This window comes from Schistocerca cancellata, chromosome 7 (assembly GCF_023864275.1).
Source record: "Schistocerca cancellata isolate TAMUIC-IGC-003103 chromosome 7, iqSchCanc2.1, whole genome shotgun sequence".
In the NCBI taxonomy this organism is placed as follows: Eukaryota; Metazoa; Arthropoda; class Insecta; order Orthoptera; family Acrididae; genus Schistocerca; species Schistocerca cancellata.
The window spans coordinates 472,891,419-472,918,504 of NC_064632.1; the positions used below are offsets into that span (position 1 = coordinate 472,891,419).

The following is a 27,086-nucleotide window of genomic DNA, read 5'->3' on the forward strand; positions in this document are numbered from 1 at the left end:
TCACACACAGTATCGACAATCGATGGGGCAGGTGGCATATTTAGTTTGCCATCTTTAGCTGTTGCGTATTATAACATGCAGTATGTCGTTTCGAGGGCACAGTGCACTGAAAATGTTTCACAAATATGTCACCCTTATAATTAAATCTCAGTTAATAACGCATCAACGATATAAGCCTTCATGAGATTCTTTGATAACCAAGACACGAGACAAAAGTCACATGACTAAGTACTTCAGTGTGCTACTGTTAAAGACTGAACATTCCTCCTCATTCTATGAATGCTGTAACTGATGACTAATTAGCTCTCACCATATTTATTTCATTTTATTGTAAGCTAAACATTTTTGGTACAGTTTTTATAGAATTGGAAATAAACCTACGGTTCTGCTGTAAAAAATAAATGAAAAACGTGATCGGAATATCGTGGTTTACTGAGTCGTATGATCTAGGTTCAATTCCCACTACATGCTGTCTTTTTTTTTTTTTTTTTCATCTTCAAGTTGTTAACTCATTCTGGGAATTTCTTATGACTTAAATACACGTATGTTCCACAAGATATGATGTTATTTAACGTTTCCATCGGATTAGAGGACAAACGATGAAATAAATATTGCCGCGCGGGATTAGCCGAGTGGTCTCAGGCGCTGCAGTCATGGACTGTGTGACTGGTTCCGGCGGAGGTTCGAGTCCTCCCTCGGGCATGGGTGTGTGTGTTTGTCCTTAGGATAATTTAGGTTCAGTACTGTGTAAGCTTATGGACTGATGACGTTAGCAGTTAAGTCCCATAAGATTTCACACGCATTTGAACATTTTTTTAAACAAATATTTGGCTGTTTATTTCCCAATATGTGGCGATTTCCGAATGGATGATTAGTCAGAAAGCTAAGAGGATAACTTTTAATTGCTGAGACTGAACGACTGGCAATTAAATTCATATCTTTTCTTCACACAAATATTTGGTTCTGTATTTCCGAGTATGTGGCGATTTTAGAGTGTGTGATTAGGCAGGAATCTAAGAGGACAACATTAATTGCTGCGAGTGAACGAGCCACAATAAATTTCATATTCTTTCTTGTCAGAATTATTTGGCTCTTTATTTCCGAATACGTGACGAACCTCTAGTGCATGGTTAAGCAGGAAACTAAGATGACAGGTTAAACTGCTGGGAGTGAAACAATGAGCAATGGGATCCACATTCTTCCTTGTCATAAATATTTCACAGGTGACACTAAGCTCTCATAACATCCTGAACACCTATGATAGTTCCAGTTGGTATATTTATGTCTCTAACAACATGTGTGAGCTGATAACCATCCGATAGGGGCCAACATGGAACCCTAACGAAACTCGGTAACACTTCCTACCGTTATCGATATTGCGCCTAACGTCAAAACAACGTCAAATTTGCACGAAGTGTTTTAAAATAAGTGTTATCGGGTTTAACATAACCGTAAAAATACTATAGCTTAACTTTGTCAGCTCATTCTAACAAGGGAACCTCCCCATCACAACCCCCTGAGATGTTGTTATAAGTTGGCACAGTGGATAGACCTTAAAAAACTGAACACACATCAATCGAGAAAGCAGAAAGAAGTTGTGTGGAACTATGAAAAAATAAGCAAAATATACAAACTGAGTAGTCTATGTGCAAGATAGGCAACATCAAGGACAAAGTAGGCTCAGGAACGCCGTGGTCCCGTGGTTAGCGTGAGCAGCTTCGGAACGAGAAGTCCTCGGTTCGAATCTTCCGTCGAATGAAGAGCTTCAGTTTTTTTTTTCAGACAATTTTAGTGTGGGAGTAGACATGATTACCATTCCTCCGGGTTGTACACCTCTTGTGCAACCGTTAGAAGTGTTTGGTTTTCGGCAAGTGAAATACTTTGTGAAAAGATTCTATGATTTTGCGAAGCTGCACAGGTACACAGCGCAGTATTGTTTACATGATCGTCTGTCAATTATAAAAGTTCAGGCACTCACACATAATGAACTTCTCTCTCCAAAATTCGAGGACATGTTCAGATATGCTTCGAAATATGTAGGATTTGACGGTCTACACACGGAAAAATTTGAAAACGTTAAAAACATATGTTTTGACAGAGCACAGGGAAAACTGTGCGACTGTGAAACTGTTGCATTCTTTGGTGCAGTTTATGTGACAAACTCTTATGTTTGCATCACTTTTTGGGAGTGATTATCACATTCAGAAGAAAACCAAAACGGGGCAAGGTAGAAGAATCTTTTTACCCATTCGCCAAGTGTACAAGTTAGGTGGGTCGACAACATACTCCTTTCATGTGATACACATGCCGTCACCAGTGTCGTATAGAATATATCAGACGTGTTTTCCTGTGGAGGAATCGGTTGACCTATGACCTTCCGATCAAATGTTTTCGGTTCCCATTGGAGAGGCACGTCCTTCCGTCTATTAATAGCACGGTTTTGCGGTGTGGTCGCAAAACGTAGACACTAAACTTATTACAGTGAACAGACACGTCAATGAACGGACGGATCATAACTTTGCGAAATAAAAAAGGAAGTAAAGTTTTCACTCGAGGAAATACTTGAACCAAAGACCTCTCACACTGACCTTGATGTAGCCTATCTTGCACAGTTTGTATATTTTGCTTATTTTTTTCATAGTTCCACACAATTCTTCCTGTTTTCTCGATTGATCTGTGTTCAGTTTTTCAAGGCCTATCCACTAAATCTGAGGGGGATTCGATGGGGAGGTTACCTTGTAAGGATAACGGAAAGCTATATGGCCGAAATACTACAACAAGAAGAAGAAACAGAATTTCTGCGGTTGCAGTCCCGAACTTAAAATGTTGTCACGGTCGTTACATCTGTGAGTGTGGGGACTGAATTTTTTAACACGATATGTATAGTACCAAATTACGAGACCACAACGTTTCTCTAAAACTACAGGGCTATTACAAATGATTGAAGCGATTTCATAAATTCACTGTAGCTTCATTCATTGACATATGGTCACGACACACTACAGATACGTAGAAAAACTCATAAAGTTTTGTTCGGCTGCAGCCGCACTTCAGGTTTCTGCCGCCAGAGCGCTCGAGAGCGCAGTGAGACAAAATGGCGACAGGAGCCGAGAAAGCGTATGTCGTGCTTGAAATGCACTCACATCAGTCACTCATAACAGTGCAACGACACTTCAGGATGAAGTTCAACAAAGATCCATCAACTGCTAACTCCATTCGGCGATGGTATGCGCAGTTTAAGGCTTCTGGATGCCTCTGTAAGGGGAAATCAACGGGTCGGCCTGCAGTGAGCGAAGAAACGGTTGAACGCGTGCGAGCAAGTTTCACTCGTAGCCCGCGAAGTCGACGAATAAAGCAAGCAGGGACCTAAACGTACCACAGCCGACGGGTTGGAAAATCTTACGGAAAAGGCTAGAGCAGAAGCCTTACCGTTTACAATAGCTACAAGCCCTGACACCCGATGACAAAGTCAAACGCTTTGAATTTTCGGCACGGTTGCAACAGCTCATGGAAGAGGATGCGTTCAGTGCGAAACTTGTTTTCAGTGATGAAGCAACATTTTTTCTTAATGGTGAAGTGAACAGACACAATGTGCGAGTCTGGGCGGTAGAGAATCCTCACGCATTCGTGCAGCAAATTCGCAATTCACCAAAAGTTAACGTGTTTTGTGCAATCTCACGGTTTAAAGTTTACAGCCCCTTTTTGTTCTGCGAAAAAAACGTTACAGGACACGTGTATCTGGACATGCTGGAAAATTGGCTCATGCCACAACTGAAGACCGACAGCGCCGACTTCATCTTTCAACAGTATGGTGCTCCACGCTACTTCCATCATGATGTTCGGCATTTCTTAAACAGGAGATTGGAAAACCGATGGATCGGTCGTGGTGGAGATCATGATCAGCAATTCATGTCATGGCCTCCACGCTCTCAGGACTTAACCCCATGCGATTTCTTTCTGTGGGGTTATGTGAAAGATTCAGTGTTTAAACATCCTCTACCAAGAAACGTGCCAGAACTGCGAGCTCGCATCAACGATGCTTTCGAACTCATTGATGGGGACATGCTGCGCCGAGTGTGGGAGGAACTTGATTATCGGCTTGATGTCTGCCGCATCACTAAAGGGGCACGTATCGAACATTTGTGAATGCCTAAAAATACTTTTTGAGTTTTTGTATGTGTGTGCAAAGCATTGTGAAAATATCTCAAATAATAAAGTTATTGTAGAGCTGTGAAATCGCTTCAATCATTTGTAATAACCCTGTATATGTCTAATATGTGTCAATAAAATGTGCTGTGCGCAGATATTGAAGTAGTGTCTTCACACGGTATCTCACGGAAATTTCTCGTGTTGTCGGCAGTGGCTCACCTGCATCTGGCGCAGTTGCTGGAGCGGCAGGGCCGCTGCGCGGAAGCGGAGGAGCAGTACCGCCGCTGCTGGGAGGCGGACGGTTCGCGGGTTCGAGACCCGCGGGCGCACGAGGCGGCGCGCATCCAGGCCATGCTGCAGCTGGGCCGCCTCCGCGCCGACCAGGGCCGCCTCACGGAGGCCGTCGCCGCCTTCCAGGCCGCCGTCAGACACCGGCCGCCGCACTTCGCCCCGCAGGTAGAGTACAGTGGCGGCGGTCTACACTACTGGCCAGTAAAATTGCTACACCACGAAGATGGCGTGCTACAGACGCGAAATTTAACCGACAGGAAGAAGATGCTGTGATATGCAAATGATTACCTTTTCAGAGCATTCACACAAGGTAGGCGCCGGTGGCGACACCTACAACGTGCTGACACGAGGAACGTTTCCAACCGATTTCTCATACACAAACAGCAGTTGACCGGCGTTGCCTGGTGAAACGTTGTTGTCATGCCTCGTGTAAGGAGGAGAAATGCGTACCATCACGTTTCCGACTTTGATAAACGTCGGATTGTAGCCTTTCGCGATTGCGGTTTACCGAATCGCGACATTGCTGCTCGCGTTCGTCGAGATCCAATGACTGCTAGCAGAATATGGAACCGGTGGGTTCAAGAGGGGAATACGGAACGCCGTGCTGGATCCCAACGGCCTCGTATCACTAGCAGTCGAGATGACAGGCATCTTATCCGCATGGCTGTAACGGATCGTGCAGCCACGTCTCGATCCCCCAGTCAGAGTTGGGGACGTTTGCAAGACAACAACCATCTGCACGAACAGTTCGACGACGTTTGCAGCATCATGGACTGTCAGTTCAGAGACCGTGGCTGCGGTTACCCTTGACGCTGCGTCACAGATTGGATCGCCTGCGATGTTGTACTCAACGACGAACCTGGATGAACGAATGGCAAAACGTCATCCTTTCGGATCAATCCGGGTTCTGTTTACAGCGTCATGATTTCCGCATTCGTGTTTGGCGACATCGCGGTGAACGCACATTGGAAGCGTGTATTCGTCATCGCCATAGTATCAGCTGGGTGATGGTATGGGGTGCCATTGGTCACACGTCTCGGTCACCTCTTGTTCTCACTGACTGCACTTTGAACAGTGAACGTTACATTTCAGATGTGTTACGACCCGTGGCTCTACCCTTCATTCGATCCCTGCGAAACCCTACATTTAAACAGGATAATGAACGACCGTATGTTGTAGGTGCTGTACGGGCCTTTCTGGATACAGAAAATGCTCGACTGCTGCCCTGGCCAGCACATTCTCCAGATCTCTTACCAACTGAAAACGTCTGGTCAATGATGGCCGAGCAATTGGCTCGTCACAACACGCCAGTCACTACTGTTGATGAACTGTGGTATCGTGCTGAAGCTTCATAGGCAGCTGTACCTGTACACGCCATCCAAGCTCTGTCTGACTCAATGCCCAGGCGTATCAAGGCCGTTATTACAGCCGGAGGTGGTTGTTCTGTATACTGATTTCTCAGGATCTATGCACCCAAATTGCTTGAAGATGTAATCACATGTCAGTTCTAGTACAATATATTTGTCCAATGAATAACCGTTTGTCATATGCATTTCTTCTTGGTGTAGTAATTTTAATGGCTAGTAGTGTACCTAAGGTCGCGTTCCGCTTGAGCTGTTCAAATGACTGAAACGTCCAACGACTTCAGGTGGCATGTACAGCAAGGCTGTTGTTCCGTATTGAATGTCGTTTCTATTGTTGCTTGTCATCGCAGTAATGGGCGGCGTATCAGCTGTTTGAAGCGTGTGCGCCAATTATTGGCAACAAGGTTACAGCCAGTGCTGTATTGATATTTTTGTGCAGCCTGCTGAAATATTTGGCAGAATTTTGTTTATCGGAAACGTCAATTGGCACATCACTGTGAGACAAAAAACAGAAAAGTAATTACAACATATTTACACAGAGGTGACAAAAATTATGAGATAGCTATATGCATATATACAGGGTGGTCCATTGGTAGTGACCGGGCCAAATATCTTACGAAATAAGCATCAAACGAATAAACTACAAAGAACGAAACTCATCCATCTTGAAGGGGGAAACCAGATGGCGCTATGGCTGGCCCGCTAGATGGTGCTCCCGTAAGCCAAACGGATATCAACAGATTTTTTTTTTAAATAGGAACCCCAATTTGTAGTACGTAAAGAAATAAGAATGTTTTAGTTGGACCACTTTCTTGCTTTGTGACAGATCGCGCTGAAATAGTCACAAAAGTATAAGTACGTGGTATAACGTAACATTTCTCCATTGCGGACGGTATTTGCTTCGTGATACATTACCCGTGTTATAATGGACCGTTTACCACTTGCGGGAAATGTCGATATTGTGTTGATGTATGGCTATTGTAATCAAAATGCCCAACGGGCGTGTGGTATGTATGCTGCTCGGTATCCTGGACGACATCATCCAAGTGTCCGGATAGTTGCGTTAGTTAAGGAAACAGCAAGTGTTCAGCCACATGTGAAACGTCAACCACGGCCCAACAAATGATGATGCCCAAGTAGGAGGTTTAGCTGCTGTCGCGGCTAATCCGCACATCAGTAGCAGACAAATTACGCGAGAAGCCGGAATCTCAAAAACGTCGGTGTTGAGAATGCTACATCAACATCGATTGCACGCGTAATTGCACCGGGAATTGCATGGCGACGACTTTAAGCGTCGCGTAAAGTTCTGCCACTGGACACAAGAGAAGTTATGGGACGATGACATATTTTTTTGCACGCGTTCTACTTAGCGACGAAGCGTCATTTACCAACAGCAGTAACGTATACCGGTATAACATGCACTATTGGGTAACGATAAATCCACGATGGCTGCAAAAAGTGGAACATCAGCGACCTTGGCGGATTAATATATGGTGCGGCATTATGGGAGGGATGATAATTGGCCCCCATTTTATCGATGGCAATCTAAATGGTGCAATGTATGCTGATATCCTACGTAATGTTCTACCGATGTTACTACAAGTTGTTTCACTGCATGACAGAATGGCGATGTACTTCCAACATGATGGATGTACGGCACATAGCTCACCTACGGTTGAAGCGGTATTGAATAGCGTATTTCACGACAGGTGGATTGGTCGTCGAAGCACCATACCATGGCCCAGACGTTCGCCGGATCTGACGTCCCCGGATTTCTTTCTGTAGGTACCTACTTTCTGTATTCTAATTTAAAAACCTACCTGTTACCAACTGTTCGTCTACAATTGTGAGTCATATGTTTGTGACTATCACAGCGCCATCTGTCACAAAGCGAAAATAGTGGTCCAACTTAAACATTCATATTTCTTTACGTACTACACGAATATGTAATAAAATGTGGGGATTCCTATACAAAAAAAAAAAAAAAAACGCAATTGATATCCGTTTCTACCTATGACAGCGCCATCTAGCGGGCCAACCATAGCGCCATCTGGCTTCCCCCTTCAAGCTAGACAAGTTTCGTCCTTTGTACTTTTTTCGTTTGACGCTTATTTCGTGAGATATTTGGCCCGGTCGCGATCAATGACCACCCTGTATAGATGGCGGAAGTACCACGTACACTAGATATAAAAGTGCAGTGTACCGGTGTAGCTGTCATTTGTATTCAGGTGATTCATGTGGAAGGTTTCCGACATGATTATGGCCGCAGGGTGGGAATTAACATACTTTGAAAGTGCAATGGTAGTTGGAGCTACACGCATGGGACATTCCATTTTGCAAAACGTTAGGCAGTTCAGTATATGGCGATCCACAGTGTCTAGATTTTGCCGGGAATACTACATTTTAGGCATTATCTGTCACCACGGACATCGCAGTGGCCGACAGCCTTCACTTAACGACCGAGAGTAGCGGCGTTTGCGTAGAAGTGTCACTGTTAACCGACAAACAGCACTGCCTGAAAGAACCGCAGAAGTCATTGGGGGATGTCGACTGATGTATCCGTTAGGGCAGTGTGGCGAACTTTTGCGTTAGTGGGATATGAAAACAGCGAGTGGCTTTGCTAATAGTACGACATCGCCTGCAGCGCCGTTCCTGGACTGGTGACCATATCGGTTGGACCCTAAACGACTGGAAACTGTGCCCTGGTCAGATAGGTACAGATTTCAGTTGGTAAGAGTTAATTATAGGCTTCGACTATGCTTCAAATTCTTCGAAACCGTGGATCCAAGCCGTCAGCAAGGCACTGTGCAAGCTTGTGGTGGCTCCATAATGATATGGGCTGGTTTACGTGGAATGGACTGGGTCCTCTGGATGTTGGGAACTTGGATACTGTTTGCAGCCATTCATAGATTTCAAGTTCCCAAACAACGATGGAATTATAATGGATGACAGTGCTCCATAAAAGTGTTCAAAATTGGCTGAAGAACATTCAGGATAATTCGAGCAAATTATTTGGCCACCCAGATCGTCAGATCGACCGAAATAAATCCCAGCGAACTTTTATGGGACATTTTCGAAAGGTCAGTTCATGAACAAAATCCTGCAGAAGCAACACTTTCACAACTACACACAGCTGTAGAGGTGGTGTGTCTCAATATTTATGCAGGGGACGTCCGACTTGTAGAGTCCTTGCCACATCGATTTGCTGCGCCACGCCGGCAGGTTATTAGGAGGTGCCCATGCCTTTTGTCCCCTCAGTGTATATGTTGAAGCATCTGGTGGCATTTTGTCGTATACCCGATAAAATCTCCCCGGAGTTCCACACATCTTAATGTTTAAGTACCTTTGAAAAGCAATATGACAGCCAGTGGGTGTTACCTCACATATATTACTGTCTCTTTAAGAAATTTTTACAGCTATAGTTCTAATCACTCGGAATCAATGCGGAATTTGTACAACATTTTAGTGTCTCTTTCCATTCCGTTCACTGACTCGCAGCTGGATGAATGACTGCCCCTACATCTATTTTCAAGCTCTTATTTTCCTAATTTTATACACGGAAAGATGATACTTAAAATGTGTTAGGCTGTCCGTCGGGAGATGTATTCCTATGGTGTTTTCCTTCGAGGTACGGCATCAACATATTTTTAATATGATGTTGAGAGGAATACCTTTCGAACGTCAGAAACCTGCTAATCAACCTGAATTGTCTAATAGTGATTGATAACTTATGTGAAGAGAGCGAGCTGAGTTTCTGAGGTTAGACGTTTTCTGAACCGCTTCTGATGTTCACCGAGAAGGCTAAAGCAGCCTTTACAACGATTGAACTCAGAACACGTTGTAGTGCTCTATTGCAAAATGATATAGAAGGGCTGTTTTGTGAACCATTTATACGTACTTTTTTGTAGATTGTTGCTATCTGTGCTCGTTTGCTACCCCAGGGACATTTTTATGTTCGAAGAATCTCCGATAGACTGTTGTCAAGAGTGAAACTATTTTATTAGCCACTCCGTTGCACCAAGCAGGTGAGCTCAACGAGACAGGACTGATCTATGGAAACAAAATATTGTGTGACGCAGTTTTCGGAGCCAGCCGCTGAAATGTTACGTAAAAGGACGTCGCAAACTGCAAGAAAACAGCGTCCCGATGGGGAAACGCAGCGGAACAGCAAACAATTCCATCACTCACTAGAACAGTGGTACAAAATCGAGACGTCAGGACCGAATATGGATTTCATTCACGACCAGCAAAGAGAAAATTAAAGATGCGGAGGTTGTTAAAGTGTGTATACCTGTGTGAGCCTACCGGTTTCTGGTCCATCACGAGTATTTTGCTTGCAAGCGTGGACGAAAGTTTAGCACTGGAGTCACAATACATGAACCTACTAATGTGATTTGTGGTTCGCAGGGAACTCAGGACATAATTGATATTTTAAGTCGCCTAAGCACCAAACCGATCTTCTGGGTGTAGACCACAACAAAAACAACAACAACAACGACGACGACGACGACCACAACACGTTTTACACGACTGGTACGATTTATCACCATGAACAGATTTGGATGCTCCTAAACAGTTTTGGATGTTTCTAAATAGTGCATCGTACCATGTCACGAGGGGGCTCCTGAATGTATTGCTCTACGTTTTTATCTTCTTAAACAATTCTTTTTTGAATATAATGAGAATTACACGTACGACAGAATCTTATTGTATTTACACACCCTATTTTCCAACGGAGTCAGCATTTTATGGCTTTTCTCCCGCGTGAAACAAGAGCATGTATGCTCTGTCGGTACCAATACTTGTCCTGGTGGCGGAGGCCGTGCTTCACTGTGTGAATCACTTCCTCATCATCCTCAAAATGTCTTCCACGAATGGCATCCTTTAATGGCCGAAACAAGTGGAAGTCCGAGGGGGCTGCAACACATCAGGTGTGACAGCCGTGTATGGTCTCCCCGTTCGCTGCGAATCGTGGAGCTCCGGCAAACCGCTTTCTGATGACCTCACCCTCCGTGCGCAGCGACTAACTGTACCTCTGCCGCGAACAGGTGCTCGATAGACTTGCACAAGGATTTGTGAATATTCCCCATACTTTGTTCCTCTGCAGTGAGAAATTCAGTGAGGGCACATTGCTTGTAACGTACACCTACAATCATTTTGAAACTGACCTGCAGCTACGCCATCTGTCGGAAGTGAGGGAAACTTGGCGCACTCACTCAGGAGACTTCAAATAATATAAACGTAAAATTTTGTAGCATTGTTTTCGGCTGAGAAAAAAAAATGTGGTACATTACATTCTGGGCAACCCTTGTAGTTGAAAGTATGTGTGCTATGAGAAAACCTTTGAAGGAAATTGTAACGTTTCATTTACCACACTGAAAGAACGGCTGCACAGAGGATTTATTATTTTAATAACTTCGGAATTTTACGTATATTTTGAGACTGTCCCGACAGATTTCTCCGACTGGAAGAAATGATGCTGGCTGTCAGCGACGCAAGAGGCTGTGTATGGCTGAGTTTCTGCCAGCCCCGTACCTCAGTCGGTAAAAACGGAAACCTTACAGGAGCACTATAATGTCAGTCAGTCTGTCTCTCGGCCTGTCTGTCCAACTCCTAAACATCCTTATTCTCAAGAACGGGTAGACATATCAAGTCGAAAATTAACTCGTATACTGAGCTCTGTGGTCTCTTCGTGGTGCAAAAATGTCAAGCTTCTAAGTCTGTATAATTAAAAGGTAATGACACTTATGTCCTACATTTTGATACTCGCAAACCTACATATTATTTCTTGCTGATTAATAATCATGAAATTTGGCAGGAAGTAAGGTTTAACAGTACAATTAAAGGAAAGAATCTGAAAATGGTTTATCTGTTATTATATCAGTAAAAAAATATGTCGTCAGTCATTTGTCATCCCACTTCAACTTTTGAATTAAAACATTCTCGAAAGTCTTGGAACGCCCGGAACTGATATCCTGCGATTAGCAATGTCGATAACACCTAAAAATTTTCGAAAATCTCGGTTTCCGGAATCGATGAACTTTATATGTATGTGATTAAGTTTGTACGGAATCCTCACAGCTCGAGGCCAATTTTGTTATCTCTCTTACCTTGATAGCCTTCTACGCTCAGCGTCTTCGCTATCAAAGATATTTTGTCTTTTGTTCCAAACTTTTATATTACTGCTGATGTTTTGTTATTTCTGCTTCCCACATAATCGTACACTTTTTCTCCTAGAAATACCATAATAATTGTTCTGTTAGCGTATCCTCATTCACTGGCCTGGATTGTCCAAGAAAGGGGAACCTTTGGTTTACGTCTCATACTTTAAGAATGTTTTTCTAAAGTTTTTCATTTGTTTTCATTTTCTAGCTCTAGTTTTTCACGTTGCATTCATTACTTCTCTAATTATTCTTCTTGGATGTATCTCTAGTTTTTCCAGTTTGTAAGTATGGCTTTAGCTACTCGTCTGATTATTAACATTCAAGCGTTACTTCTCTGGTACTAAGCATTATTTCTGTATTCCTAGACAGGCACTTCCTGATTTGCATGTTTTTAGTTGAAAGATACACTTTTTTGTACTATTAATTCTTAAATTCATTGCGGATCTTTCCCACCCATTTCTATCCTTATTCCTCCTACATACATCAATTTAGTAACTCTATCCATTTGACCTATTTCTGAAATTGAATTTTATTGTTTTTTTTGTGTTAGTCATGAATGTACTTTGAAAGATGGTATTTTGTAACCACTTCTGCTTACTGTATCCGTGCTGTATTTTTATTGTTAAGATCTACACTACTGGCCATCAAAATTGCTACAACAAGAAGAAATGCAGGTGATAAACGGGTATTCATTGGACAAATATATTATTCTATAACTGACATGTGATTACAAAAAATGGTTCAAATGGCTCTGAGCACTATGGGACTTAACATCTATGGTCATCAGTCCCCTGGAACTTAGAACTACTTAAACCTAACTAACCTAAGGACATCACACACATCCATGCCCGAGGCAGGATTCGAACCTGCGACCGTAGCAGTCGCGCGGTTCCGGAATGAGCGCCTAGAACCGCTAGACAACCGCGGCCGGCACATGTGATTACATTTTCACGCTATTTGGGTGCATAGATCCTGAGAAATCAGTACCCAGAACAACCACCTCTCGCCGTAATAACGGCCTTGATACGCCTGGGCATTGAGTCAAACAGAGCTTGGATGGCGTGTACAGGTACAACTGCCTATGCAGCTTCAACACGATACCACAGTTCATCAAGAGTAGTGACTGGCGTATTGTGACGAGCCAGTTGATCGGCCACCATTGACCAGAAGATCACAAATGGTGAGAGATATGGAGAATGTGCTGGCCAGGGCAGCAGTCCAACATTTTCTGTATCCAGAAAGTCCCGTACCGGACCTGCAACATGCGGTCGTGCATTATCCTGCTCAAATGTGGGGTTTCGCACGGATCGAATGAATGGTAGAGCCCTGGGTCGTAACACATCTTAAATGTAACATCCACTGTTCAAAGTGCCGTCAATGCGAACAAGAGGTTACCGAGACGTGTATCCAACGGCACCCCATACCATCACGCCGGGTGATACACCAGTATGGCGATGACGAATACACGCTTCCAATGTGCGTTCACCGCAATGTCACCAAACACGGATGCGACCATCACGATGCTGTAAACAGAACCTGGATTCATCCGAAAAAATGACGGTTTGCCTTTCGTGTTTCCAGGTTCGTCGTTTAGTACGTCATCGCAGGCGCTCCTGTCTGTGATGCAGCGTCAAGGGTAACCGCAGATGTGGTCTCCGAGCTGACAGTCCATGCTGCTGCAAACGCCGTCGAACTGTTCGTGCAGATGTTTGTTGTCTTGCAAACGTCCCCATCTGTTGACTCAGAGATCGAGACGTTGCTGCACGATCCGTTACAGCCATGCGGATAAGATGCCTGTTATCTCGACTGCTAGTGATACGAGGCCGTTGGGATCCAGCACGGCGTTCCGTATTACCCTCCTGAACCCACTGATTCCATATTCTACTAACAGTCATTGGATCTCGACCAACGCGAGCAGCAATGTTGCGATACGATAAACCGCAATCGCGATAGGCTACAATCCGACCTTTATGAAAGTAGGAAACGTGATGGTACGCATTTCCCCTCCTTACACGAGGCATCACAACAACGTTTCACCAGGCAACGCCGGTCAATTGCTGTTTCTGTATGAGAAATCGGTTGGAAACTTTCTTCATGTCAGCACGTTGTAGGTGTCGCCACCGGCGCCTACCTTGTGTGAATACTCTGAAAAGCTAATCATTTGCATATCACAGCATCTTCTTCCTGTCGGTTAAATGTCGCATCTGTAGCACGTCATCTTCGTAGTGTAGCAATTTTAATGGCCAGTAGTGTAGTTTCAGTTTATCGTCTGGTATCGATGTTTCATTACTAAAATTTCAGTTTCTTCTTTTTTTTTTGTACTTGTTCTATAAATGTGTTTGGTTTCCCCGGTGGCCACATTCTGCGAATCTCAAGTAAATAAATAAGTATTCAAAGGGCCAGCGTTCACAGTTTACGTGGTGCAACGTATTTTTATGGCTCCTGTCGGCACAGCAACCACAAAGCGCTACGTGCGACCCTTCTCGTCAAAGCGACTCTTGAAGCGGCGCACGTCGCCTGTGCCCTATAAAGCTACTGCCCGTTATAGATTGCTTTCTGCCCCAGTTACTGCCTACAACGATAAAACGGCGCGCCGATAAACGTACCCCATAATGAAAGGAATTTAAAAAGTGCCTGCCGGGATAAATAGGCATAGCCAAGGAGATCAAAATACACGCAGCTTAATGGTCAGCCTTTGGACGGACCTGGAGCCACTTGAAAAGTCTCTGTACCCTTATGAGTCAGCGATGTCTCAGATGCGTATTCCAGCAGGGGATTAATGTAGATGTGATTTTGATAGAGCAGCAAATGAATAAATATAACATAGTTATGAGATTAGTTTGGAACGATTAGTTACTCACAAGTAATTATCCTATGGAACCACTGTTTCTTCTAATTTCAATTTTAATTTTTAATTATTTTATTTATTTACTTTACATCTCCGTTTCCAAACTTTTGGGAACAGGAGGGTCTGATTTAGGACTTCCAGTAATGTATGACCAAACATTAACTGGCTTTATTGGAAAAATATGCGAGAAGTTTTGTTATTTGAGTGCCCATCGTACTGTGTTTCAAGCTATAGGGAAAATACATTCGTAGATTCATCAAGAGACGACCAACTGCTTTCGGTGAGATTCCAACGCGTTGTACAAGTACATGAATTCTTCTAGTGCTGTCAAAATTGTGATGCCGTACACGCTGTTCATTCGTTGTGCATCGCTGTGTAATCACAATTTCGGTGATCTTTTATCTCCAGGACATTAAACATATTATGTAACAAACAAAAAGAAATTGATGAATTGTGAAATCTTTCGAAAATGAATAAAGCGGGGAATCATGTCACCCAAACATGACACTGAGTGTCAGACATTTTTAATTTATGGAAGGGATTTCATGCATAGCTTCATCGCTTCTGAATGTCAGCTGATGGTATAAGATAGAATAAGGTAGAAACCAAATAATATTGTCCGAAAGTTATAATCAGGCTGGGATTTCGTAATGGATACAGAACACGGCCAACCTCCTTCAAAAGACATCCAGTATAGAACAGAATCTAAAATATGTAATTAGCAATTTTCTGGTAGTCTAGATACACATCCGACAAATTTATAGATATGTATGTATAAAAAATGAAGTATGTTTGTGGATGAATTTATATGCACCTGTATAGCTCTGCAGCGGCAGGCTTAGTTTCAGATTTCTTTGAGATAAAAATTCATTCCTAAGAACCCTTATGTGGAGCACCTGGCGCATGTACTTACCTTCGAGAAAGAAATACCAGGAACTTAAGTACTTCACTAACGTCCATAGCAATGGGGATGAAATGGCAAGGGAGTAGGACATAGTAGAAGAAGAGTAACTGCAGAAAGACTAGAGAATTTTCAGTCAAGCTTTAAACTCGTGATTTACTAAATGGAAAAAGAAGCGATGAGATAGGTGTGGACATCGGCTGCTTCCCTAAGAGCTGGTTGGAGGCGGAAACAAGCAATAATAGTGTCAAATACATCGCTTCAAGGGTGCTGAACAGATTGCCTAGAGTGTGAATGACATTTAATTCTATACACACACATCAAAAAAAGTTTTGCATCGCCCCTGTTCCGAGAACACCTCAAGACAGCCGTTGACTGTGGATATATCACAGACATAGTCCCTTTGACTGTTCAGAGATGTCACTAACCCCGCCCAAAGATGTGAACAACCATGCATGAGCAGCGCCTATTAGGCGGAGGGGGTCCGACACCCGATCAGTTCCAGTCATTCCACCAGGAAGGAGGTACACGGCTCGTGTTGTCTGTGGTTCAACCAAGCCTAGAAGGTCGACATCGCGGTTAGATCGCGTCCGCATTGTTACTTTATGCCAGGAAGGGCTCTCAACAAGGGAAGTGTTTAGGCGTCTCGGAGTGAACCAAAGCGATGTTGTTCGGACATGGAGGAGACACAGAGAGAGAGGAACCATCGATGAAATGACTCGCTCATGCCGACCAGGGGTTCTATTGCAGTGGATGACTGCTACCTACGGATTATGGCTCGAAGGAACCCTGACAGCAACTTCACCATGTTGAATAATACTTTTCGTGCAGCTACAGGACATCGTGTTACGACTCGTACTGTGTGCAATAGGCTGCATGATGATCAACTTCACTCCCGACTTCGTCGGCGAGGTCCACATATGCAACCACGGCACCATACAGAGCGGTACAGATGGGCCCAACAACATACTGAATGCACCCCTCAGGACTGGCATCACGTTCTCTTCACCGACGAGTGTCGCATATGCCTTCAACCAGAGAATCGTCGGAGACGTGTTTGGAGGCAAACTGCTCAGGCTGAAAGCCTCAGACACACTGTCCACCGAGTGCAGCAAGGTGAAGGTTCCCTGCTGTTTTCGGGATGCATTATGTGGGGCCGACGTAAGCCGCTAGTGGTCATGGAAATAACCGTAACGGCTGTACGATACGTGAATGCCATGCTCCGAACCATAGTGCAAGCACATCGGCAGCATATTGGCGAGTCATTCGTCTTCATGGACGACAATTCGCGCCCCCCTCGTACACATCTTGTGAATGACTTCTTTCAGGGTAACGACATTGCTCAACTAGAGTGGCCAGATTGTTCTCCAAACATGAACCCTATCGAACATGCCTGGCATAGTTTGAAAAGGGTGTTTGTGGACGACTTGACCCACCAATCACTCTGAGGGATCTACGCCGAATCGCCGTTGGGGAGTGGGACAATCTGGACCAACAGTGCGTTGATGAACTTATGGATGGTATGCCACGTCGAATACAGGCTTGCATCAATGCAAGAGGACGTGCTACTGGGTATTCGAGGTACTGGTGTTTACAGCAATCTGGACTACCGCCTCCGGAGGTCTGTCTGTATGGTGGTACAACACGCAAATTGTGGTTATCATTAGCAGTAAAAAGGGTGTAAATGATGTTTATGTTGATCTCTATTCCAATTTTCTGTACAGGTTCCGGAACTCTCAAAACCGAGGATATGCAAAACTTTTTTTGATGTGTGTATAATCTAACTGCAATAACAACCTTGAGAATAGGTCCAGACATGTTTTCTCTACCTAAGTGATCACTCTTTTTCCTATAAGTACATTGATGCTGGAGGAGGCAATATAAGTGACACACACACACACACACACACACACACACACACACACAACACAACACAAGTATTCAGAGCGATGTATACATGAATATGGGCATTACACACCTATACTCGTCAACATTTGTTCACCGCGAATTTATTATGACTCATGAATGTTGAAATACAAATATTAATTAGTTTTGTTCAAAAGGATTTTCAATGAATTTGTAAGAGATTGTACTTTACCAGTAAGTCTTCCACCCCACAATTCCATAAAGAATCGAACTCCCATCCATAACACAGCTTCAAAAGTCTGATTATTTTACAAATGAGTTAATGTGTCACATAGTTGTCGTTGCGCACGTAAAAAAAATATGTTTGAAGAAGCTGAATCCTTATCCTGTTGGTTTTATTACTTTCAGATTATACTCATATCTGAAGTAGTTGTCATACGATGATGCAATTTTTCAGATACGTTAAATGCTATGATACTGTTTACAGAATGTGTTCAGAATAGGGTTAATAGCGAACAATTAAAAAATTGAAACGTCGCTCGTAATGCTGAAGTCTTACCGCATGAATACTGGAAATTTGATAAGCGTTAACGTTTCTTCCTTTCATTCTGTTCTTTGTGTTCTGGTGTGTGATAGCGAGGAAAAAAATTCGAAAAGGTTACGAAGTAACTAAGTGTTGTCCCTCTCAACTGGTGGGTGAATATAGTCTGGAGTATTTGCTCAGTGTGAGTTATGCTGCGTCAAGAAATCTACCCAGTTATTAGTTTCTTCCAGTTCTGATGCTGCTCTTTCAGCAACTGTATGTCCACTTCATGAAATCCACTCCAATTGCTAATGAGAACTTCAGGCCGGCCGCGGTGGCCGAGCGGTTCTAGGCGCTCAGCCCGGAACCGCGCGACTGCTACGGTCGTAGGTTCGAATCCTGCCTCGGGCATGGATGTGCGTGATGTCCTTAGGTTAGTTAGGTTTAAGTAGCTCTAAGTTCTTCATTGATTCCAAGTATTTTCGGCCTTTAAATTAGACCTGAAATTTCGATTACAAACGCATAACGTGTCAGATACACAGGAGATGAAGAACAAGGCTTAGATATGCGCAGTATAATTACAACCTATATTGTGTTGCATAGAAGCAACGTTAATTTTGTTTAAATTAAAGTGGTGGCTTTAAAAATTATGTGTCTATTGGAATCGTCAGAAAAACTAGTGCGTCATGATTGTAAAAACTGTATAATTCGATACATTAGAAGCATTAAAATACTTTATCTTTAATAAAAGTTCTAAATTCCGCGCTTTAACAATGAAAGGTTAAAATCCTTTAGATTTAATACAAGCGTAATGCAGTTGTAGTTGACGGCACGTCCAAGTCGAGTGAAAAATTACGTACAGTATTAAACAAAAGATAAACATAAACGATACTAGAGGGCTTTAGCGTAGCTTGGACGCATCGTGGACTGCTTACATGAACGAATTTACAAACATCTACTAAGGTTCGAACTTTAAGGATGGTAGTTGTTTATTTGCAACTTATACCATATATATATATAAATATATATATATATATATATAATTTAAGATTTATGTGATTTAAAATTTCAAGATCCTTCAAAGAAGTCACCAATATTTTGTATAACCGCTTGCCAGCGACGTGTAAGTAGTAGCATAACATTACAAGAGCCAGTTGTGTTGAAAATGTTCAAATGTGTGAATTCCTAAGGGACCAAACTGCTGTGGTCAACGGTCCCTAGATTTACACACTACTTGAACTAACTTATGCTAAGAACAACACACAACCACACCTCCGGCTGGAGTGGCCGCTGTAACTGCCCACGTCGAGTTGTGCCGACTCCACTGTAGCTTGAATGCAGTTTTAAGTTTGTTTTATATGCCTGACTTCTAATTTCACCACACAAGTCTCCAGGATTGAGCAGTTATTGCCCGCTGACGACACGCAATACAGTTTGTTAAAGCGGAGTGCGACGTTATTAATTATGTTTTTAGATATAATTTTATTACTCATACAGAGACTCAACATTCCTTTGTTTAACAGCGCGTCGTCAAAATACACTCCTGGAAATGGAAAAAAGAACACATTGACACCGGTGTGTCAGATCCACCATACTTGCTCCGGACACTGCGAGAGGGCTGTACAAGCAATAATCACACGCACGGCACAGCGGATACACCAGGAACCGCGGTGTTGGCCGTCGAATGGCGCTAGCTGCGCAGCATTTGTGCACCGCCGCCGTCAGTGTCAGCCAGTTTGCCGTGGCATACGGAGCTCCATCGCAGTCTTTAACACTGGTAGCATGCCGCGACAGCGTGGGCGTGAACCGTATGTGCAGTTGACGGACTTTGAGCGAGGGCGTATAGTGGGCATGCGGGAGGCCGGGTGGACCTACCGCCGAATTGCTCAACACGTGGGGCGTGAGGTCTCCACAGTACATCGATGTTGTCGCCAGTGGTCGGCGGAAGGTGCACGTGCCCGTCGACCTGGGACCGGACCGCAGCGACGCACGGATGCACGCCAAGACCGTAGGATCCTACGCAGTGCCGTAGGGGACCGCACCGCCACTTCCCAGCAAATTAGGGACACTGTTGCTCCTGGGGTATCGGCGAGGACCATTCGCAACCGTCTCCATGAAGCTGGGCTACGGTCCCGCACACCGTTAGGCCGTCTTCCGCTCACGCCCCAACATCGTGCAGCCCGCCTCCAGTGGTGCCGCGACAGGCGTGAATGGAGGGACAAATGGAGACGTGTCGTCTTCAGCGATGAGAGTCGCTTCTGCCTTGGTGCCAATGATGGTCGTATGCGTGTTTGGCGCCGTGCAGGTGAGCGCCACAATCAGGACTGCATACGACCGAGGCACACAGGGCCAACACTCGGCATCATGGTGTGGGGAGCGATCTCCTGCACTGGCCGTACACCACTGGTGATCGTCGAGGGGACACTGAATAGTGCACGGTACATCCAAACCGTCATCGAACCCATCGTTCTACCATTCCTAGACCGGCAAGGGAACTTGCTGTTCCAACAGGACAATGCACGTCCGCATGTATCCCGTGCCACCCAACGTGCTCTAGAAGGTGTAAGTCAACTACCCTGGCCAGCAAGATCTCCGGATCTGTCCCCCATTGAGCATGTTTGAGACTGGATGAAGCGTCGTCTCACGCGGTCTGCACGTCCAGCACGAACGCTGGTCCAACTGAGGCGCCAGGTGGAAATGGCATGGCAAGCCGTTCCACAGGACTACATCCAGCATCTCTACGATCGTCTCCATGGGAGAATAGCAGCCTGCATTGCTGCGAAAGGTGGATTTACACTGTACTAGTGCCGATATTGTGCATGCTCTGTTGCCTGTGTCTATGTGCCTGTGGTTCTGTCAGTGTGATCATGTGATGTATATGACCCCAGGAATGTGTCAATAAAGTTTCCCCTTCCTGGGACAATGAATTCACGGTGTTCTTATTTCAATTTCCAGGAGTGTAAGTATGAAATGCTAATGTCTTTGCAATACATAATGTCGACTATTGAGTTTAAGTTCGTACCTATTGCCATTTTAGCGAAGAGAAACCTTAAGCGCTTCTGCTTCTATAGTCTCAGTATCAAGTGTTCACTAATTTCAATTTACTTTCTATCTCAGATCAATATTTAACACAAATTATATGTCAATGTCATTTCAGAGATATTACGTCGGTTTCACACTAACGGAATAACACGTAATTGTCATTCAACATCACTTTTATTAATAATCGTTTTTCTTATGACGTAAATGTTAATGAATGATCACTATGTAGGAGGAAAGAGGGATTGATCCTAATCATGAGATAATAGCTTTTAATGAGCCCCCAATCGTTAATTAAATAAAAAGTCACGTTCAAGGATGATATGCGAACAACTTTCGTTACGTCCGTTTTCACGTATCTGTCAAAACTAATCCTGTCGCCCACAATTCAAATTAACACTGACGTTAACCCCTTTTGTCGGAACATCGAATCGCAACTTTTATGTGAAAGTTTATTATAGTCCCCGAATTTATTCCTTTCAGATACGTGCACGACCGAACAGCAGAACGGAACACAAACGACTTGTTTCAACAACCGAACAACGCAATGACGTTACATTACGACAATGTCCGCCCGATGAACATCTCTTTGACTTTATCTTCTCTGCTTAATTAAATTATTCCTAATCACAATTTATTCAGCTATTTAACGAAAACATCTAACAAAAAATAAAATAAATTTATCCCAACGTAAAAGATCCGTTATACCGCGCAATCCGTAACATGGCGCCTCTAAATGCGCGGCCACTCCGCGCGGCCAGTTATGTTAATAGTTCGACTGGAGCGGTCATTTGCCCGGCGAATCTCTGTAACAGTTGTGAAGCGAATCCCACGAACTGCTTCCTTCAATTCAGGATCAAGTTTAGGAGTGTTGTGGGTGGTACAGCACTTCCATGTCCCACAGATCGAACAAATCAGTCACAACGTGCACCACATGTGTCCGAGCATTTTCCTGCAAAATGATTCTCTTCTTTCCCTGTGCTGTTCATTCTTGGAACACAGCCTGCGACCTGCTTGGAGAAATATGTGGCGACACTTTCTGCAGGACTAGCTCATCATTTTGCAGGACAGTGCTAGGTCGCGTATGTCGCGAGTTGTGACTGATACGTTCGAGCGTTGTGCACTGGGAAGTTTTTACCACCCACCACACTCACTTGTGTCTTCAGCTTGATTCTTCAATTGAAGGAAGCACTGAATGACATTTTCTTGGAAACTGTTACAGAGATTCGTCGGTCAGTAGACCACTCCAATCGAACTATCAATATATCTGGCGCTGCTAACAGCGTTCTACGACTTCCACGTCACTGGCAAAGGATCATATACAATGCAAGTAACTGTAATGAAAGACAGTAAAACTTTGAAACATTTATCTGTTTTTTGTAAAATGTGAAGAAATAGTTGCCACTATTATACGAGGGTGAGTCAAATGAAAACCTTTAATATTTTTTTGAATATTATTTATTGTGCAGAAGTGGTACAAAGCTGTACCACTTTTCAACATAATCTCTCCCACGCTCAATGCAAGTCCTCCAGCGCTTACAAAGTGCATCAATTCCCTTGGAAAAAAATTCTTTTGGTAGTCCGCGCAATCACTCATGCACCGTGTGGCGTACCTCTTCATCAGAACGGAACTTCTTTCCTCCCATTGAGTCTTTTAGTGGTCCAAACATATGGAAATCACTTGGGGAAAGGTCTGGTGAGTATGGTGGAGGAGGAAGACATTCAAAATGCAGGTCTGTGATTGTTACAACTGTTGTACGGGCAGTGTGGGGCCTTGAATTGTCATGTTGCAAAAGGACACCTGCTTACAGCAATCAACGTCACTCTGATTTGATTGGAGGCCGCAGATGATTTTTTAGGGGATCCGTGTATGAAGCACTCGTGACAGTGGTCGCTCTAGGCATGTAATGCTCCGAAATGACGCCTTTTTCGTCCCAAAAGAGAGTCAGCATAACCTTCCCTGCTGATGGTTCTGTTCGAAACTTCTTTGGTTTTGGTGATGAGGAATGGCGCCATTCCATGTTCGCTCTCTTCGTTTCCGGTTGGTGGAAGTTAACCCAGGTTTCGTCCCCAGTAACGATTCTTGCAACGAAGCCATCACCTTCTAGTTCAGAGCGCCGAAGAAGTTCTTCACAGGTATCAACACGTCTGCCGTGGCACCCATCTTGCAGAAACTTTGTGAAACTGGAGCACATCATGCACAGTGTGGTGTGCTGACCCATGACTAATCTGTAAGCATGCTGCAATGTCATTCAGTGTTACTCGGAGGTTTTCCGTCACTATGGCTTCAACTGCTGCAATGTTCTTTAGAGTCACAACTCGTTGTGGCTGACCCGGATGAGGACCATCTTCCACTGAAGGCACACCATTTGCGAACTTCCTACTCCATTCGTAGACTTGCTGCTGTGACAAACACGCATCACCGTACTGACCCTTCATTCGTCTATGAATTTCAATAGGTTTCACACCTACACTACGCAAAAACAGAATAACAGAACGCTGTTCTGCCCTGGTGCAAGTGGGGCAGCCATCGTTATACTGATACTGCGACGATATGTGTGCATCTGCACTATGCTGCCACCTACAGGACATTCCGCACGCTGTCTGTAGCACGCTTGCCAACTTACAGGATAATGGCGCGAAATTTCGATTTGTTAATGCAAATTTAAGGTTTTCATTTGACTCACCCTCGTAGATCCAACCTTCGTAAACTGGGTGCAGTTTCCCTTTTGCAGTGTGTGGCTCACCCTCGTAGTTTCAACCTTCGTAAACTGGGAGCAATTTCGCTTTTGCAGTGTGTGGCTGGAGTCAGTCCAAATATTGCTCATCACGTCTTCCATGCGACGCGACAGCCACGAAAAATAACCAGTGTTCCAACAGCGAAAGCACCGCAGTGGCCGGCACTGACTGCTTCCGCCAAGCAATAGCGGTGCTCAGTCGCTGCTAGAATACAGGTTATTCTTTGTGTTTTACTGTCCCTGTTAATATATACCGATAAAAGAAAGCGCACTTGCCGAACGTAGCCACTTCTAGACAACGATCGGTACAGTTGTACCGGAGGACCCAGTCCTGACTGCTACGGTCGCAGGTTCGAATCCTTCCTCGGGCATGGATGTGTGTGATGTCCTTAGGTTAGTTAGGTTTAAGTAGTTCTAAGTTCTAGGGGACTGATGACCTCAGATGTTGAGTCCCATAGTGCTCAGAGCCATTTGAACCATTTGACCCAGTCCATTCCTTGTAAATACCGTACCGCTGAAACCATTATGGAGCCATCATTAGCTCGCGCAATGCCCTGTTGACAACTTCGGCCCACAGGTTGGGGGGTCTGCTCCACCTCGAACTCTATCATCACCTCTTATAGGTATTGAGAACGTAACGGGCTAGCGGTAATTCTGTTTCTAAAGCACTACGCCTTCAGGCCACGAGTAGCCTACCGGGACAATCCGACCGCCGTGTCATCTTCAGTGGAGGATGCGGATAGGAGGGGCGTGGGGTCAGCCCACCGCTCACCCGTTCGTTATGATGGTATTCTTGACCGAAGCCGCTATTCGGTCGAGTCGCTCCTCAATTGGCATCACGAGGGTGAGTGCACCCCGAAGAATGGCAACAGCGCATGGCGGCTGGATTGTCACCCATCCAAGTGCTGGCCAGCCCAACAGCGCTTAACTTCGGCGATCTCACGGGAACCGGTGTATCCACTGCGGCAAGGCCGTAGGCTAATTCTGTTTCTAAGAGAAGAAAAAGCTTTTGCCGAATGTAACGCTTCTCTTAAAGCAAATTATTCGATTAAATTCATACTGGTAAGTTGCTGAAGCTCATGTGGTTCATTAACGACACTTTCAATGTGGTTCTTCGGGGTATTATCATTGCTCGTTTTCGGTCGGGAAATATTCGAAACAACATGAAAGATTTGGGGACTAGGAACGTGAGCGCTTTGTGTTTGTATCTTTCTTGTGCGACTACTAGCCGAGAAGATCCGTTAGAGAAAGCAGAGGCATTGAAATTGCGCCAGCAGATGTTCGTCAGAGGAAACACTCTCATTTAGCGTTCGTTACACCGAACCTAGAGCTTCTCGTGCATTTTCCGCCCTCTCTTGACGAAAGATCAGTGCGCGATGTACGTACACTAAATGAAACAATCCGTAACCCCTGACCGGACTCACTAGAATAAACGGAACTGTTCTCTTTTTCCAGTCTCTTCAGTGATTTGATGGATTGCCATGGCACTCTTTCCTGTGGCGATCCATTCACCTTATAGTGCACATACACCCAACATTCTTGACTTTTTTATGTGTATTACAATCTGTGTATTTCAGTGCCAGCCGCGCAGGATTAGCCGAGCGGTCTAGGGGCACTGCAGTCATGGAATATGCGGCTGGTCCTGGCAGAGGTTCGAGTCCTCCCTCGGGCATGGATGTGTGTGTTTGTCCTTAGGACAATTTAGGTTAAGTAGTATGTAAGCTTAGGGACCCATGACCTTAGCAGTTAAGTCCCATAAGATTTCACACACGTTTTACAGCCATTTTTGACCTCTTCGGCTGCGATACAATGGAAAGTCACTTATTCTCCGAAGCCGTATCACCTTTCCTATGGTCCTGTACACTCCTCTAGTCAAATATTTTCAACTTAGTCGTTTCCTCGACAATTATGTGGTGGATTTTCTCTTTCCTTATCCGCCCAGTCCACTTAACATTCTTTAACTGTGGGCCAACACCATATTGAATTCCAGCATTACCGATGGAGGGCGCCGCGAGATTGAAAGTCATTTTTAGCCAGGTGTCTGGATACGTTTGATCACGTAGGGTACCAATTGAAATCGGTACTCATCTGATCAGACAACGCTTTTCCAATGGTCTGGGGTCCGATATGGTCACGAGCCCACAAGAGGCACTGCAGGCGATGTCATACTGTGAGCTAAGGCACTCGCGTCGACCTCCTGTTGTTACAGCCCGGTACCGCCAAATTTCGCCAGACTGTCCTAAAGGATATGCGTCGTACGTCCTACATTGATTCTTGCTATTATTTCATGCAGTGTTGCTTGTCTGTCAGCATCGACCACTAAACGCATACGTCGTTAGTCTCGGTCGTAAGTGAAGGCCGTCGGCCACTGCGTTGTCCGTAGTGAGAGACAATGGCTGAGATTTGCTATTTTCGGCACACTCTTGACCTGAGGTCTCGGAATATTGAGTTCCCTAACAATTTCCGAAGTAGAATGTTCCATGCGTCTAGCCCCAACTACCATTCCGTCTTCAGAGTCTGTTGATTCCCGTTGTGTGGTCATAATCACGTCGGAAACCCTTTCACATGATTCACCTCAGTACTAATGACTGCTCTGCTAACGCTTTGCAATTATATACCTTGTTTACTAGATACTATCGTCATCTGTATGCGTGCATACGGCTATCCCAGGACTTCTGTCGGTGTAAGGGTACGCCTAGTTACTCGGCACCCTATCTAATTGGTAAGCCCTGAAGTGGGGAGACAGGCGTTAGAGTTAATCTCCACCTCGCTTGTGTAATATTCAAATCTGGTGGCAATCTGGGTGAACGCATACGAAATCGACGATATTGTAATTGGTCAACATACGTTCCACATTGTGAAAACCGAGGTAAATTCTGCATGAAATTTAGTACTGTGCAACTTACAGGAATGCTATTACGCAAATTAAATCCCACGTAGATCATAACTGTAATACTGTATCGCTCCAATGGGTACGGCATGCATACCTAACACCGTATTCACAATGGGCCCATACAGTGTGGGCAAGTGGGTATAAAGTGACATGTTTATTTAAGAATTGGTGCAGAAATCTCAATCCACGATGACACATACGCGAATAATAACATAACAGAAGCTGTTGGCACAGCACTTTCTACAATTACATCGTTATGCTTTCCTCACATATTCGGTAGCAGCGTTATCTATTATTATTATGGAAAATA

At 44.3% G+C, this 27,086-nt stretch overlaps 1 protein-coding gene across 1 annotated transcript in view; it reads left to right on the forward strand.

The window, feature by feature from the left end:
• The window catches only part of LOC126092834 (protein O-mannosyl-transferase TMTC2-like), a 445,889-nt gene that overhangs the window by 248,877 nt on the left and 169,926 nt on the right, over window positions 1-27,086 (forward strand). The window contains exon 6 of the mRNA XM_049908564.1: window positions 4,361-4,605. Within this exon, the coding sequence (XP_049764521.1) occupies window positions 4,361-4,605 (245 nt within the window). The remainder of the gene's footprint in view (window positions 1-4,360; window positions 4,606-27,086) is intronic.